At 55.0% G+C, this 16,526-nt stretch overlaps 1 protein-coding gene across 14 annotated transcripts in view; it reads left to right on the top strand.

Moving 5' to 3' along the window:
* LOC108385793 (uncharacterized) overlaps positions 1 to 16,526 on the top strand; it is a 29,560-nt gene that overhangs the window by 6,965 nt on the left and 6,069 nt on the right. For 2 of the 14 annotated variants that reach the window (XR_012127206.1, XR_012127207.1), the window contains exons 1-3: positions 5,547 to 5,859; positions 7,226 to 7,650; positions 8,071 to 8,197. Coding sequence is in view for 3 of the 14 variants with exons in the window: in XM_073227218.1 (XP_073083319.1) it covers positions 5,547 to 5,859; positions 7,226 to 7,650; positions 8,071 to 8,197; positions 11,421 to 11,461 (906 nt within the window). In the remaining 11 variants the exon portion in view is untranslated. Of the gene's footprint in view, positions 1 to 2,013; positions 4,616 to 4,772; positions 5,860 to 6,357; positions 7,651 to 8,070; positions 15,934 to 16,526 lie in introns of those variants that run through there. The other 12 variants (XR_012127208.1, XR_012127210.1, XR_005056517.2 and 9 more) reach the window with 12 other exon arrangements.

The raw sequence follows: 16,526 nt of genomic DNA, 5'->3' as shown, positions 1-16,526 counted from the left end.
CTATAGAACAATGATGTGGGAGCCAGAATTCTGATTTTACGGGTGATTACGTACGTCAGGCAGGCTGGAGCACCCTGGTATTTCTCAATGTGCATTCTTCAGGGCCCTCATCTTTGCTCCATTTAAAAAAAAATTGCTTCACCATCAGATAAGCATGGAAAACCCTGGAACATTGCCTTCTCCTTCTGAGAGACTCCTGGGGCCCTCTGGTGTAGTAGAGGCTCTCAGAAGTGTTGTGGTGAACGGGGAAAAAAACACAAACTGTTTTTTTTGGCTTTTTTTTTTTTACATGAAGAACATTATGTTTATTAGACTCCCCCCTTCACCAAGTCCCCCCCTCCACACCCCGTTACAGTCACTGTCCATCAGCGTAGTAAGATGCTGTAGAATCACTACTTGTCTTCTCTGTGTTGTACGGCCCTTCCCATGCCCCCCCTCACATTATACATGCTAATCGTAAGGCCCCCTTTCTTTTTCCCCCCTTATCCCTCCCTTCTCACCCATCCTCCTAAGTCCCTTTCCCTTTGGTAACTGTTAAACTGTTTGTTTTTAACGTGGCGTTTCCCAGCTGGTTGGCTCCTTGGGCCTCATTTCTGAGGAGCCCTGACTACGATGAGCTCGGAACTCACACGGGGCACAACTGACCTTTGTGCTGTGTCACAGTTCTTTTAGGGTCCCACAGGCCATCCCCAGGAACACTGTGGCTTTAGGACCCCACATTGTTCCTTTGTCCTCTCATTCATTTATTCATTCGACAAACGTCTTGAGTCTCACAGGCACAATGAGAGGTGGAGAAGGACTTGCACCTCGTTTGAGAATCTCAGTATGTCTGATGCGGGTGACAGAACAGTGTAATCAGAAGTTCGAGGAACTCAGAGGGCCCAGTGGACGGCACCTGCCCCAGTCTGGGAGCCAGGGTGGGCTTCCCGGACCAGCCGTCTGCTCGGTTGGTCAGGGGAAGGACGTGGGTGGTCAGACTGTCATCTGTGGAGAAGCTATGCATTATCTAGACTCTGAAGGACACTCCATGGGTTACTTGATTCCATTCTGTGAGGGCTATTTTACAAATTTGCAAATTGTGGACAACCGGTAATAATGCAAACCGATTCCTGCCTGCAGACCCGCAGAGTCTGAGCTGCCATGCAGAACGCCAACCCACTGCCCCTCCCGGGTTTGCCTCCATTTGCACATTCATTTCAATATTCCTGATCTATAGATATGGCTGTGCTTCTAGATTCTCTTGAACTGGTAATAAGAAAGGCCCAGTTTCCTTATCGATTTAGGAGTTTAATAAACTCTAACCCATGTCCATTTTTATTTTTATTATTTTTTTGATTGAGGTGTAGTTGACATGCAATATTATATTGGTTTCACATATACAACACAGTGATACAAGTTATATACATTATTAAATCCTTACCCCAGCTAGTGCAGTTACTGTCAACATAGATGTTACAGAACTATTGACTATATTCTCTATGCTGTACTTTTGTCCCCGTGACTAATTTATATCAAGATTGAGATCTTGTGCCTTATTATCCTGTTCACCTACTTCACTGACCCTAACCCCTCCCCCAAGGTAAACACCAGTCAGTGTCTATGAGTCTAATGCTGTTTTGTTCTTTCTACTTGGTTTTATTTTTAGATTCCACATGTAAGTGAAATCATATGGTGTCTGTCTTTCTTCACCTGACTTATTTCACTGAGCATAATACCCTCTAAGTCCATCCACGTTGTCACAAATGGCAAGACTTCATTCTTTATTGTGGCTGAATAATATTCCATTTTGTATATGAACCACATCTTCTTTATTCATTCACCCGTTGATGAGCACTCTGGCTGCTTCCGTATCTTGGCCATTGTAAATAATACAGCAATAAACATAAGGCTGCCTGTATCTTTCTGAATCAGAGATTTTGTTTTCTTCAGGTAAATTCCTAGAAGTGGAGTTCCTGGGCCACATGTCCATTTTTATATCTGTATGACAGTCATAATTTTACTTCTTTTTAAAAGGATGGTGGTGAGAGTCCCAGTGGGCACAGGACCCATGTGCAGAGATCTGGAGCCTGCGCTCAGCACCAGGCATCGAGCAGCAGGAAGCCTGGCCCGGATCCTTATCGGAGTGGACCATCAGGAGTTGCTGGGATGGGCTGATTTTCTAGCCCCTACTCATAAAGGGTGGACGGAGGCAGCCGGGCTGGAGTAAAATGAAAACATGCTGGCGATGGGTTCTCAGGTGCTGACGGGCACATACACTTGGGGATCGCATGACTCGGTGTCACCTCGACTGCTGGGTTTGCGGGGGAGTTAAATGCACTTCTGCGCTGGAATCCCTTGTGCCCTCTGAGGACGCAGTGGCAGCTGTTGTTCCTCCCTGGTCAGGGAGCGGGCACTGGGCACTGGGCACAGGCCGCTTACTTTAATGAGCTCAGGCTGTGCACAAACACAGGCAAAACTCACCAAGAACAGAGGTAAGTGGGAACATGTGAAGCCTTGTGTCTGAAACCAGGGAGATTCCAGGAAATTTTTATTAGAATTGCCAATCCTAGGCATCAGAGCCCTTAAATCAATTAGCTAACAATTCCTGAAATGCTTTAAAGAAGGCAAAGGAACTGGACATCCATCTAGGAATGCCGTGTAACATGGCAGCCTTTGAAGGAACCTGGCCTGGAGCGGCCTGCAGGCTGGGTCAGGCTCAAGCCCCAGGTTGGGAGGGGCTTTCATGTCTATGCTTTTTCCTCTTGGTGACTTGTTGCTGGCAGCTCCTGATGAAGTCCTGAGGACGGGACCCCCTTCTTCTCATCCCCAAGGACAGGCCCTGCTGGGGGTGCCCTCGGCCAGGCAGATACAGCTGCAACCCTGCCTGGTGCTGGTGTGGTGCTGGCCGGGCATTTAGTGGTGCATGGTGTTGGGCATCAGCAATGTGGTGCCGGGGAGGCCATGGGGACTCAGACACACTCTACTGTCAGGGAGCTCAGGGTTAAGGCGGCAGTGCCATGGGGAGGGGCCAGGGCTGGAATGGGCACCCAGAGGAGGCCTCACTGTACACCCTGTGTCCCTGAGAGGCTAGAGCTGGCAAAGGAGAAGGAAGCAGCCATCCTGTTATGGCACCTGTCCAGCCCGGACTCCGAGCTCACAGACACCCTGGAACTCCCAGGGATGCAGGGTATGGAGCCGAGGGACTGTGACAAGGGCTGAACCCATTTCCCTGGGACTGGGTGGCCAGTGAGCCCTTCCCTGACCCCTCATGCCTCCTGCGGTCAAGGGGGTCTCCTACATCAGCTTCCTCCCTGGCAGGGAGCCCAGAAGAAGCCCTCTGCACCCTACGCTCTCCTTTCTTGTTCAATTTGCATAATGCTCTGCCCAGACCAGCTTTGTGCCTTCTGCACCCAGTGCTGGAGACTGCACTGCCCTCTGGCCAAAAAGCCTAACCACCCAAACAGAGAAACAAAGCTCTGGTGCAAAGAGAGCCTGGGCAGCCTTCCTGTGGAGCTGGCTCTTGGGGAGTGAGGTGGGTCCGTCCCCAGGAGAGGGGTCCTCCTCAGGACTCTACCTTCCTGGCCTGATGCCCAGCACCGTGTCTGTTGGGCTGGTGGAGCCCACGGAGAACTTACCCTGCATGCACAAACACACATGTGCTCAGGGATGTAGGACAAGGGCAGTCATTTCGGCGCTACTTGCTTTAGAAAAGATTAGAAATAACCTGCTTGTCCAATAGCGGGGGATGGATGATTCTGAGCACCTGCTCAGTGGAGTGCTGTGAGCTCTTAAAAAGGAGAGGTTTCTTGGGGTGTGCTCACAGGATGAGGGCAGGTCCTGCACCCCAAAGTGGGCCCTTTGCCCATCCCCCAGAGGCAGCTACAAACGCCCAGGTGGGCAGCCTGTGTCCCTCAGAGCCCAGCCCCAGGCTGGCTCAGGACCCTCCTTGCATTGCTCCATTCCTGACCTGGCACTGGAGCTGGGGCTCAGGAGTGAGGTGAAGATGGAAGATTCCAGAGCCAGTGGGCCTGCCAACCCCAGCTGCATGGCCTCAAGTGACCCACTCACCCCTGTTTCCAACCCATCTGTAAAATGGGGACAACTTGCCTACCTCACAGGTGAGACGAGCAGCTGGTACACAGAGCAGGTGTTCAATAAAGGTGAAGGCGACTTAAGCTTTGTCCAGTGGGAAGTACAGGGGTGCAGACCAGAGACAGGGCTGGGTGGCAGAGGTGCTCTGCGCTGTCTGCAGGGAGGCGCAGTGGCTCAGCTGTGGCAGCCTGCCACCTGCCGTGTGCTTGTTAGGGGCGCGAGCCAGCTCCCCACCGCCCCCACAGCAGCCAGGGCGCAGTTGAGGGAAAGTTCACGCCATGGTTTCCTGACAGGGGTGACGGCCCCAGCCTCACCCCCGCCTGCCCTGAGAGTCACTGGCACCGCCGGGTGCTGGGGGTTCAGTGTGCTCACAGAGGGTATGATCTGGGGGAGCATGTGTGGGAGCAGGTGGACGGTGGGGAGGGCGTCCCACTCAGCAGGCCCAGGACCCTGCGCTGCCCACAACCCTCCGGGTGCCTGACGACCTCGTGGCCCCCGCAGACCCTCAGCTGGCTCCAGACTGAGCCTCCGGCTTCCCAGGAAAGTAAGACTTTTTCCAAAATTGAACTTTGATCACCTTTCCTCCCTTAGCAGGCTTGACGATTTCCCCTTTCACTTCCTTCCTCTTTAAGCTAACATCTCGTTGTCATTCTTTAAACAACCCTTAGAGGTGCACATGATCTTCTCTGTTCCATTTTAAGGAGCCGTGAGGAAGACTACCACGTCCCTGTGTTTGAGATGAGGAAGCAGCCAGGACAAGAGCCTGGCTGAGGCTGCCCAGCTGGGAAGAGGCCAAGGCCCAGTCTCCCCCACTCGTCTTCCTGCCTCCCCTTGCTAGCAGGGCGCCGGACCTCAGGGGTGGGCAGAGCCCCCAGTGGCAGCAGGTGCTCACAGCCAGGGCAGTCGGGGGGGCTTCCAGAGGGGGGCTTGGGACCTGGGGGTGAGGCAGGAGGGCAGGTAGGCCTTCTGGTGGAGGAGAAAGCATGTGCAAAGGCCAGGCAGTGTGGACAAGGGTGGATTAGCCAGTGGTTAGAGTGAAGGTGCAAATGGAGAGAGCCAGGAGTCAGGGCTCCACTCAAGAGGTGGGAATGGGAGACGAGGCCTGTGGAGTCAGATGGGGCTGGGGACCCCTCAGCGTGCAGGGAGACAGCCTTGGCTGGGTCTGTCCCAGACAGTGTCAAGGCCTGGCTGGGTCCCCAGCAGCCCGGGCCCAGTCCCAGCTAGAATGGGCTGGTCTCAAGGGCTCAGGATCCCAGGGCGGAGGCAGGAACCTCTGGGCAAGAGGCGCTCGATTGGTTCTTCCAGCTGAGAGAGGCCGACTTCCCCGGCACCAGGCTCCAGATGCCTGGGTTGGGACCTGCAGGGACTCTGGGTCCTCACACTATCTTCCTGAAACACCTTATTTATGCTAAAGTGTCAATGACTCAAATGCAATGTACTGGTATGCAGCGCTGGCTGTTGGAAGACTCTGAGGTATGTGTGAAAGCAACGGCCATCGTGTTGTTTTTATAAAGATGACACTCGCTCCTTCTCAAGCAAAACAGGACAAGCAATGCAGAAAAGTACAAAGAAGGGAGCAACCCCCCCTCCCCCGCCCACTCCCCTTTACAATACCTGCTTCCAGAGGGCAGGACTTTCTTCTGCTCTGTTCTCTGCTGTCTTCCCAGCACCTGGGACTTCCTGGCACGGAGCCGACGCTCAGCAGAGACCACCATCCAACGTTAACATTCGGTGCAAGTCGTCTGTGCACAGAGAACTTCGGAGAGATGAAGAGCTATGGAGAGGAAGGTAAACAGGTCCAAATAATTTTAAAACAGGTTCATACCATGTCTACTATATTTTAAGCTAGAAGTATTTGATTTTAAACTTGAGTTTAAAAGGAAGAGAAATCTGAAAAATTACTAACCTGAAAATAGCGAAATCTTTACTTTTCACAGAGATATGAGTTCAGGAGTCTCTCTAAAGTTAAGAAAGGAGATTATGAAATTCATGAAGAGATCATAGTCTTTGGGGAAAAAAAATAAAGGCTCCCCTCGGGTCAGGCTCAGTCCTCTCTTGGCCTGAAGGCCAGCGGTCCCTCCTTCTTCCCTCCAGCTCCTGATTTTGATTCTACGATTTTCACTTGGTCAAGTGGAAGTCACTTATCCTCTGAAACGTTTATACTCTGTTCTGCAACCATAATTCTCCCAATATTTCATCTTAGTCCTATATTTAAATAGATTCTATTCCATTTTTTAAATATATTTTGCCCCTAAGTTTAGCTTTTGGAGTCATCTCTTGTTTCAGAAAACTTGTGAAAAACTTTGAAATGGACCCAAAAAGAGACCACTGTGCCCTGCCTTTCATCACGTTGGAGCAAATCTAAGTTGTAGAAAACTCACAACAGTGCAAATGATCCTTGTCCATAGAAAAATGCAAATCAATTTTATCCCGTGGAATGTAATCAGTTGTTGGCTGTTGACGGTCTTCGTGCGCATATGCAAATTCATTTCCGTATTCCTTATCTGCCTATATATGTGGGTTGTTCTAATTTTCCTTGAAACAGTTGGAACGGATTAATGGTCCCCTAATTATTGAATGAGTTGAATAAAATGTTTGATGTGTTCATTTTATACTGCATGAGTTTCATGATTTTACCTTTAAAAAAAGTGACCCTTTAACTGCTAGCTAGATTTCACTGCTGAATTTTTTTTTTTTTTCAAAAACAGCTCACAGGTGCTATTTTCCCTGACCGTGTTGTCTGTAAATCTGAACATCACTGGGAGTAATATTCTTGGTTTCCCCTTTTCCACACAACTTTGAAGACCTGGCTCTCTTGTCTTCTGTGAAAAAATCTGGAGCCAGTTGCTTCTCGTCTTCCCTTTGCTGGTGACTTAGTACTTCTGGCTGCCTGAAGAGTTGTTTTCTTTATCCTTAAAGTTCGGTAACTCAGCCAGATTCAGCCTGTTCCTGGCGCCCATCGTTCTGCCGCCGCCCCCTGTGCCTTCTCAGCCGCCGGCTCTTCCTCCGTCCCGGGGAGGGTCTGCAGATATTCCTCCGCTTTAGTTGTTGGATGACCTCCTTCAGGGACCCATCCCTGGGATGCTGGGAGGTCTGGTCCCACAGTGACCGCCTTCTCTTCACCTGTGTGAACCAGCTGTCCTTTCCCTCGCAGTCCACCGTGACATCCACGTTTCTCTGCGAGCTGTCAGCCTGCTCCTGGAGACACGGCGGCTGGGCGTCGGGTGCGCAGCGGTCCTGCCTGGTCCTCCCTGTGCCGCCTCCCCGCCGCAAGCCCTCCGCATCTCCTCCTGTCACTCCGGGACGGTCTCTTCTGTGTGCCTGTTCATGTCGTATTCACACGAGCTCTTCTCCGTCCGGAAGCAGCAAGTTTCCGGGAAGCTGCCCTCGATCCTGGCTCCTGTCCGCACTCAGCTCGGGCCCTCATGGCATTTCCTTCCGGCTCCCGGCCCTCAGCAGGCCACCAGCCCTCGTCAGTTCTTCCCAGCTCGCCCATACCCAGGGCGGCACCTGCACTCAGACCTTCTACCCACTCGGGCGCAGGAACCAGTCGGCCTCCCCTCAGAAGTTCAGTTTGAGGTCTGTATATTTTTGACCTGCTCGGTGGACGGTGTGTGTGTGTGTGTGTGTGTGTGTGTGTGTGTGTGTATGTGTGTGTGTGTGTATGTGTGTGTGTGTGTGTGTGGCGGGTGGGGGGGCCCCCCTGAGGTCCCCTTTGCTGGTGTGTGTGTGTGTGTGTGTGTGTATGTGTGTGTGTGTGTGTGTGTGTGTGTGGCGGGTGGGGGGGGCCCCCCTGAGGTCCCCTTTGTTGGTGTGTGTGTGTGTGTGTGTGTATGTCTGAGTGTGTGTGTATGTCTGTGTGTGTGTGTCTGTGTGTGTGTGGCGGGTGGGAGGGCCCCCCTGAGGCCCCCTTTGCTGGGGCTACAGATCCCTTCCCTGCCATTCCTTCCACACTTGCACCCGGGCCCCTCCGGTGCCAGGGCTGTGTCTTGCCCCCAGGCCCGAGGCGGCCTGATGCGTGAGGAGGGAGCCCTGGGGACCATTGCTGTGGAGACTGTCAGTCGGCCTCGTGTTTGTTGGGTGGTTCTTTCCATCGACAGCCCGACGTTGTGCATCATTCCGTCAGGTACTGGGGGAAGGGGCCTGTGCCCTCCCTCACTCTGCTTTCTAAAATCTGAACCCCTCTCCTAGGCAGCCTCTCCGAGATGCAAATCCCCTGGTCCTGCCCGTCCAGACACCCAGAGAGGCTCCGTTTCTGTGGGCCTGGGTGGGACTTCCCCCTCCCTACCCAGAGCTGCGTGGGTGTCCAGGCCTGGGGGTGAGAGCTGCCGAGCCATTCGCCAGGGCCCTGCGCATTCCGGCCAAATCACAGGGATGGGTCTCCAATTATGTAAAATCATGTGGCACTGAGCACTGCAGCTCTGGAATGTCTGAGTGGGTGGGCAAACCGGATCATTAATGGTATCGGAGAGGCCTCTGTGGCCGGAGAGGGGAGGGAAGTGACTTGCCTGAGGTCACACAGCCAGTCAACAACAGACAAGTTCGAAGAACTGGAAACACCAGTCCCAGATCTGGGGCCTGGGCATTGGGGTAGCCCCCTCAGAGGGCAGGAAGGCCTTTGTCTTTAGCATGAGGAGCCCCTTGCCCACCTCTGGGCCTTGCGCAAGAAATGGGTGTGGCCCTGCCCCTGAACTTTGGTCGGGAGCTTCCGTGGGGTTGGGAGGCTATCCCAGGAGGCACATACCAAGTCAGCCCTCTCAGGAGAGTGACCCCGCTTCCCCTCGTGGTGTCCCCACCCCATTCACCCACTGCCCTGGGAGCCATGCTCTCGGCATGAGCCCAGGGCTTGGTGACAACCTCAGGCCAGGAGGCAGGCTGAGCAGTCCTGGGGAGGAAGGTAGAGAACCTGGGATTAGGGCCAGAGAGGGGTGGATCAGGCCTGAGAGGGTCCCCCATCTGCCTGAGGGGGGGTGGCCAGAGTTGGGACATGACCGGCAGAACAGCTTGACCGTCTCATCGAGATGCTTGGGGTGTCCTGGGTGTTGTCGCCCATCCAGCCTGGTGACATCAGGCGGCCTGGGAATCCAGGGTCCACGCCTTCCTTCCTCCACGGCCCTCCTGGCTCAGCTGCCACAGGAAAATTGCAGGACTCCGTGCACAGGGATGTGGCGAGGGTTCATGCCTGTAAAAGCACACAGGAAGCAGAGGCTCTCAGGAATGGAGCTGCTAAGCCCAAAATAGACCCATTCCATGAGGTTACAAGAAACGTCTCACTGGAGTCTCACCAGTCACCATAAAGCTGCGATTTAATTTCTCTCTGGGACATTCTGATCCTTTCCTGCTAACCCCGCTCCCCCGCCATCCTGGAGTCCCTGCTAAAGTTCAATTCCAGCCCTCTTACCAGAAGAGAGGGGCTGACAGTGGCTCCCTACGTGTCTTGGGCACATGAGCATCATGATGATGGCTGTGATTTGTGCGGCTGGCCGTGCTCTGGGAAGTCCATGGGGTGGCCCTGGGGCAGGGGCAGACAAGGTCCCAGCAGACACAGGTGCCCAGGGAGGAAGGGCCAACTCAGGATTCAAACTGGAGCGCCCAGGCCCCAGTGGACTCTGGAGCAGGCTTTGAACACATCACCCACATTCGAGGGCTTCTTGGCCCTTAACAGCGGCCCCCCCGAGAAACACAGGCCAGGTGGCCCTAGTGTCACATGGAATCCCACTTGCAGATGCGGAAGCAAGGCCAAGAGAAGTTAAGGCTCAGTGGCCAGCGAGCGGCAGAGTCCGAGCTCAGCCTGGGCCACAGCTCCCAGGCTGCCCCGGCCCGGCCGCTCCGTGTCTGGTTCCCGGCCCCGCCAGCCCCTTTATCTGCTTGCTCTGTGATGGGGCAGGTCCACTGCCTGACCCATGAGGCTTATCGCCCTGCCGAGGGCAGGCGGCTTATGATTACGGCTGATTATCATCGCGCGCTTTGGCCGGGGGTTTCACACGTCTTCACTGGCTCTACCGTCTGACTGTGCTGAGTTGATGCTCACTTTGCAGAAGGCCTGGGCTCTCGCAGGAAGAGATGCAGACGTGAGCGACTCCCATCTTTGTGGCAGGGTCTTGGTTTCAGGGAGGCCCTGTGTGTTCCAGGGAGCCACTGAGGCCTGTTTCAGCCTCTCTGAGGCAGAGTCTCTTAGCCTTTCGGGGATGCTGGCCCCTTTGACAATCGATGGAAGTCATAGTCACTCTCCTAGAAACCTGCAAACATACAAAAATAGTACATACAACTTAGGGATTTATACACCCTCTGATGTCTGTCATAGATTTTCCAGGGGCTTCTAGAGTCTGCAGTGAGCCCTCTTATGTTATGGGGTGCTGTCTGGCAGTCTCCTGAACCCCAGAATCTGGATGCTTATGATTCCTGGATAGCTGGGCATGGCCATGCCTGAAGGAGGCTTCTTTTCTTTGTGAAAGCGATTTTATAAAAAGATTAGGTTGAGAATGGATGAGCCTGCTGAGTGAGAACTATGCCCAGTTTATTCGCCAGTCAACTTCTGCACAAATACACGCCACGAACAGCAAACACAGAGTGGGTCTGTGCCATAACACTAGCTCGTGTTCAGTGAATGCCAGGCACTTCATGCCAGGCTGATCGTGGATTATCTTGTTAAATCCTGGTGACAGTCAAGCCCATAGGGTAATGCTATGCTCTCTGAGGCACAGCGAAGTTAGGTGTCTTGCTCAGTCACATGATAAACTGACCCGATTGGCCTCTGACCCCCAGCACTCTGACGTGAGAGCCATTTGATAGCCTTCCTTGCTATGAACTGGTGAAACCCACAGCCCCCGGAGGCTGGCCCCATCCTGTCTGTGGCTCGACTTTTTCCCAGCTCAGCAGCTGGTTCCTATTGGGTCCAGGCCAAGAGAGCAGGCTCTAAGTAAACACCGGAATGGCATTTTTCTGGAGAATCTCTGTAACACGTGGGTGCCCAGGGCCCCTGGTCCAGGAGTCCCCAGTGGACCGAATCCTGGCATGCTGTTCACCTGGCCTGGCAGGGAGACATCATTCTGCTCCTGGGCAGATTTGGGTGGTAATGTGACCCCCATCTGACCCTGCAGGCTGGCAAGGCCTGGGAAATGTCAGCTTACACTCGCTCCAACTAGTCTTAAGGAGCTTTCCTTGGCCTCTAGAACACGGCAAAGTGCCTGCCGGGAAAGACACTTCTGCTTCTGCCCCCAGCTGCCAAGTCTCTAAGATGCACTTCGGCACCGGAAGGGGCTTCAGAGTCCTGGCTTCCCCGGGATGCCAGCTCCCTCCCCGCTCTACTTTCTTAAACCCCCTCTGGACGGTTCCAACCTACCCAACAGGCAGATGCAGCAGCTCAGCCACCAAGCGGAACCAAGGATGAAAGAGACAATGCCTTCCCAAGGCCCAAAGCTAAAATTCCGCAGCTGAGGTTTGCATTCACCTGCGAGCTGGCCCCTGGTGCCCCTTCTTCTGCCTGAGGTCAGTGCTTCTCAAAAGTGGGCCAGTGGCTGACAACAGCAGCCCCAGGGAGCAGGTCAGACGCGACCCTCAGGCCCCACCCCAGATCTGCTGACCAGAAACTGCTCTTCAACCAGCCCTGCAGGAGTGCGGAAGTCCAGATCCACTGCCCTGGGCCTCTGCCGCTCAGCGGGGACTTGAAGCTCTGCTCAGGCAGGAGAGGCTCAAGCTTGAATTCCATCCCCGCATGCATCTTGTGCCTCCCCAAAGGCTTCTCCACACCTGAGTGGGCTCCAGATGCACAGGACCAAACTGGGAGGTGGAAACGGGTGCCAAGACTATACAAATCTTAGCACACGGTTAATGGCGCATCTCCACATCAATAAGTGGGGAAATTGGCAAGCTTTTGGAGAATAAATAAGACAGCAATAACCAAGAACATCAATACATACACAAGAAGGACATCGAAGTGAATGCTGAGGCCAGCTGGAAATCAACCTTCACTTGCTTTGGTGAGAAGCCAGCAGAAGCTGTGAGGGCGAAGCCTCCACTGGCTGCCCTGCCACTGGGCTCCACAGGCCTGGCCTGCCAACTGGGCCGAGAGGTCGGAGGTCCGGCAGGCCCCAAGCCCCTGTCCCCAGACTCCTATCTCATCTCCCACGGGCGGGCAGTCTAGGCAGGTGCCTTCACAGCAGCCGTCTTCACCCACCCAGCCATCCACCTAACGTGTTATCGGGCACCTGCTGTACAGCTAGAACCCCGGCCTGGGGCAAAGAGCAGACCTGAGCTGAGGGCTGTGCGGGGGTCGGCAGGACTTGCGGGGTGGGGGTCCTTGCAGGCTGTCTGGGCTCCCACCCTTCTCCCTCCAATGCAGCAACCCTCTGCTTCCCCACAGTCACCTAGACAGGTTGCCTCGCCTGGGGCAGTTCCCTCATAGTGAGGAGGGTGGCCAGGTGGAGAAGTGTCTCTTTCTGCTCAGGAATGGGGCCCAGGGCTGGCTCTGTGTCCCTATTGCCTTTCTCAGGTGAGAAAAAAGAGCAGAGGAGGGTGAAGGGCAGCCCCAGGGGAGACGGCCAGACCCTGGGAGCCGGCCTGGAGTCCCCACAGCCACTCCAGCCTGTCATGCCCCACACGCCAAACCCCACTGATGCCTGCTAGCCTGGCCTGATCTCGGCCCTGGGAGGGGACAGTCACTCATGGCCCCACAGCCTATTTCCAGTCCACTGGATGTTTTAACCCCAAAGCCCTTCTGGAGCAAAGGTGGATCCCAAGGTGGCTGAATGGCTGTCCCCTGGCCTTATTCTGATGGTAAAATTGATACAGAGCCTATTGTAAAAAGTCAAACATTCAGAAAAGTAAAAATCACCTCAATTCTGCCACTGTTAATATTTTGGTGAGCAAACTCTTTCTCCTTCTCCACACAGATATACACGCACACGAAGTGAGAAATAAAATCTTTCCTCACCATGTTGTTTTTAAAAAAAAAAAAGTGCTGTTGTTTCCGAGACGCACAGCTGCTGAGCCCCGTGCGCCTCATGTCACAGCCTTGTGTGGCCCGTGTGGGACCCCGCCAGCAGCGAGCGGCAGGGAGTCCTGAGGCAAGGGGTCTGCTGTGCTCCTTTAGACATGGTGTGGGTGACTTTCCAGGCCAACAAGCAGAACACTCATCACATGCTCTTAAATAAAAAATAAATTAGCCCAAAGTTGGCCTTTTTTGGTGAGCGGGGAGTATGGCCTCTGAAGAATTTCTTGCCACTCAGAGGACACAATGTGAGCTGCAGAGACCACACGCACACACGCACACACACACACACACCCCTACATTGTAGGAGATCCAAGCCAAGTGGGCTCAAGGGGAGCCCCCAAGTCAACCCTTCAGGCAACAGAGTGTGCCCCAACCCGGGGAGGGTGGGGACTGTGGTATCACGATGCACACACGCCGTCCCCTCGGGATGCCTTCAGAGCGTGTCGACAGCCCCATCCCTGCCCTTTTCCCCTCCTTGGCCAGTGGGACCTGTCCACTCCTGTCACCTGTTACTCTGAAGGCTGGACAAGCCAGAGCCCTCCTGCCCATCTGCTGGCATCCAGCCTCATCCTTCCAATCCTTTTCTGACCCTGTGACCAGACCAATTTCCTCACATCAAACAAGGTCATGTCTGTCTCCTGCTTTAGTGCCTTCCTTGGGGACAGGTCCATGCCCCTCCGCCAGGACCACCGGGACAGCTCTTCTCAGCTGGCCCTGAGCCCCTCCCAGCCCTGCTCTGCTAAGCCCCCACCCTTTACCTTTCGCCTGGGGTCACCCCCTCTCCTTCTGAGTTCCTACTTCTCCTTCAAGGCTCGCACTTTACTTTTTGTGGCCCAGCCTGGACTAGGTCTCAGCTGGGCTGCACAGCACCCCATATCCAGTCCACTTCTGTGCCCTTCTCCCAAGGTGTTAGAGTGTGTGCTGTTGCCCCTCTTGGCAGTGACCTTGCTGGGGGCACAGCACACCTGTAAATGCTTGTGGGGTGTCTGACCAAAAGGGCACCCTCAGCTGCCCTGGGAGGCAGGGACCAGGTGTTACATTTATTGTGCACATGAGAAATTGGGGCTCAGAGAGGCTGTGGAGCTTTAAAATTCACTCAGCTAGTGCGGAAGGGGCAGGGTTGCTCCGCTGGGTGCTGGGGACCCGGCAGTGACAGAGGGACCACAGTCCCTGGTGTCACCGCACACATGCAGGCATCAGGTGGCAGTGGGGCCTGTGAGGGCGACTTCTCCCCGGCACTGACTGTTAAACCACGGCGGCCGCAGTCGTTCATGCTTCTGTCTTGAGGTTAGCGGGGTTACCGCCTCCCCGGGTCATGAGGCACAGGCCCCTCGCTGGGGACATGAGACCCAAGGTTCTGGGTCCAAGCAGGACCCCAGCCACGGTGGTGGACACACTTCCTCCCAGGCTGGGATCCCATCTGTCAACAGAGGCTCCTTAGACCCTTCCCAGTGAAGGTCCCTGGGTCAGGATTCCCAGTTCACACTCCCCGCCTTCCCCGCCAAGGCTCACTACTCTGGGTTCTGCCCCAGGGAGGGAGTCTTCCCTGTGGGAGGTGGACACCTCCATGCTCAGCTCCCACCCAGAGCTGGGCAAAGGGCCAGGGCCTGACCTCCACGGGGCCTCAAGGCTCCTGGTGGGGAGGACACGGGGCCAGGACAGGCTGACACCTACAGCCTGTGTGTGCCAGGCCGTGTGGGCCCCATAGGGAGAGGTCTGCCGGGGAGGACTCCCACATGCCACGCAGGCCTAGGCCTGGGGCCATTCAAGCCCGGGATGGCCACCAGTGGACACCAACTCCTCCGTGGGATGGTGGAACTGTGCAGATGGGCTGTGACAACAGAACCCCATATCCTCCACCCAAGCACCCAACTCCAGGCCCACATCCCTGCTCGGGGTGCCTCCCTTCCTGGGGCTCTGTGGGCTCCAGCTGTCGACTTGGGCTTCCATCTAGCCTCCTGTGCTGTCCTCTGTCCCAGAGACCAAAACGGGCTCAGCCGCCTGCTCCAACCATTGTGAGGCTTTGTTCCCCCCCCTTCCTCTCCTGCCAACAGGGAACACGGGCCTGGCTGAGGAAAGCTGTTTGGGAGGAGGAAGAACAGGTGAATGGGTGCTTTCAGGAAAGCAGGAACTTTCTAAGGGCCGAGTGTGCTTGTCCGAGAGGCTTTGGAGGGACCCTGCACAGCTGCAGAATTGAGCCCTTGCCTCCCAGGAACTGAGGGCAGAGGTCGCGGGCTGGAACACCTAATGGGGTCTGGTCAGGGCCCGGGTCCCTGGAGCATGTCCCACTAGCCCGCTCCTCCACACCCTGAGGCCACACCCTGCCATGCCAAGGAGGGACTGCTGGAAGCTCTTTGGGATTCCACTCTAGCCTCCACAGAGGGCCCACTGGCCACTCATCCCGCTGCCAGCATGGGAGCCCAGGAGAGCTGGGGCAGGGCCTCTGGGGCTCGGAGCAGCTCCAAACGGCAGGAGAAGCAGCGGTTTCTCAAGAACAGCAAGGGGACCTGGACCACAGCCTCCACTTCCTTTTCTGGAGAAACACCACAGCTCAGCTGTGCTGGCTGGTGATTCTGCAGCTTCTGTCCCTGGGGTTTTGAGCATGGGGCAGCAGATGACCCCTGGGGCTTCGGATGGAAAGATGGTGTTGGGAGACGTGGGACTGTCCAGGTAAAGAGCACAGACCTGGATTTGTTATAATTTATTGTCCAAATTGGCACCTTTGGAGAAGGAAGCTGTCTTTACTTTTACACCAGGGCAGCAGATGTCGACTGGGACTCTTCAGGGCACACTGAGTCTGTGACCCTACTTACTGCCAGGTCCTAGCTGAGTGGATCTGGGCAATTGTATAACCTGTCTGAATCCTGGCCTCTGCATAAAAAGGCTAATACATGTGCCAGTCTTTCAGGGCTGTTGGAGGGCTTAAAGGAATGATGTAAACATGAAAATTCCCTGGAAGTGACCTTGGTATACCGTGGGCCTCCATCGTTGTTCTCTTCCTGGGTGGTAGCAGACCCTCCCTGGGAGGTAACAGCTCTCTGGAGGAAGTCCTCGTGGTGGGAGGGCCCAGGGCGGGTGTGCACACCGCTGGCGGGTCAGTTTCCAATCCCTCCTGTGCCCTTGTGCACACCCACTCTCCTGGTGGTGTGCAGGGGACGTTAGTCAGGTGGCCTCAACTACTTACTTCGTGCTCCATTTTCTCTCCTAACCTCCAGGTTCTTCTGCCCACTTGAGCCAGGGCTTACCTGGAAGATGGTCTGGAAATGTCAGCTCTGGAAAGCATCTTGAGGAAGTAGCCCACAGTCCTCAGCAGCCTCCACCTGGCCGGTCTCCTCCATTAACTATGGAGCCCACAGGTGGCAGCTGAGACAGGAAGTGGGTGTGCAGCTAGGAGGGTGCCCCTTGGGGTGGGTGCAGGGCCCACTCAGTCTTGAGCCTCCCGGCAGAGTCCACAGGTTTCCAG

Source organism: Manis javanica, chromosome 18 (genome assembly GCF_040802235.1).
Source record: "Manis javanica isolate MJ-LG chromosome 18, MJ_LKY, whole genome shotgun sequence".
Taxonomy (NCBI): domain Eukaryota; kingdom Metazoa; phylum Chordata; class Mammalia; order Pholidota; family Manidae; genus Manis; species Manis javanica.
This window is presented reverse-complemented; position numbering and strand designations above follow the sequence as displayed.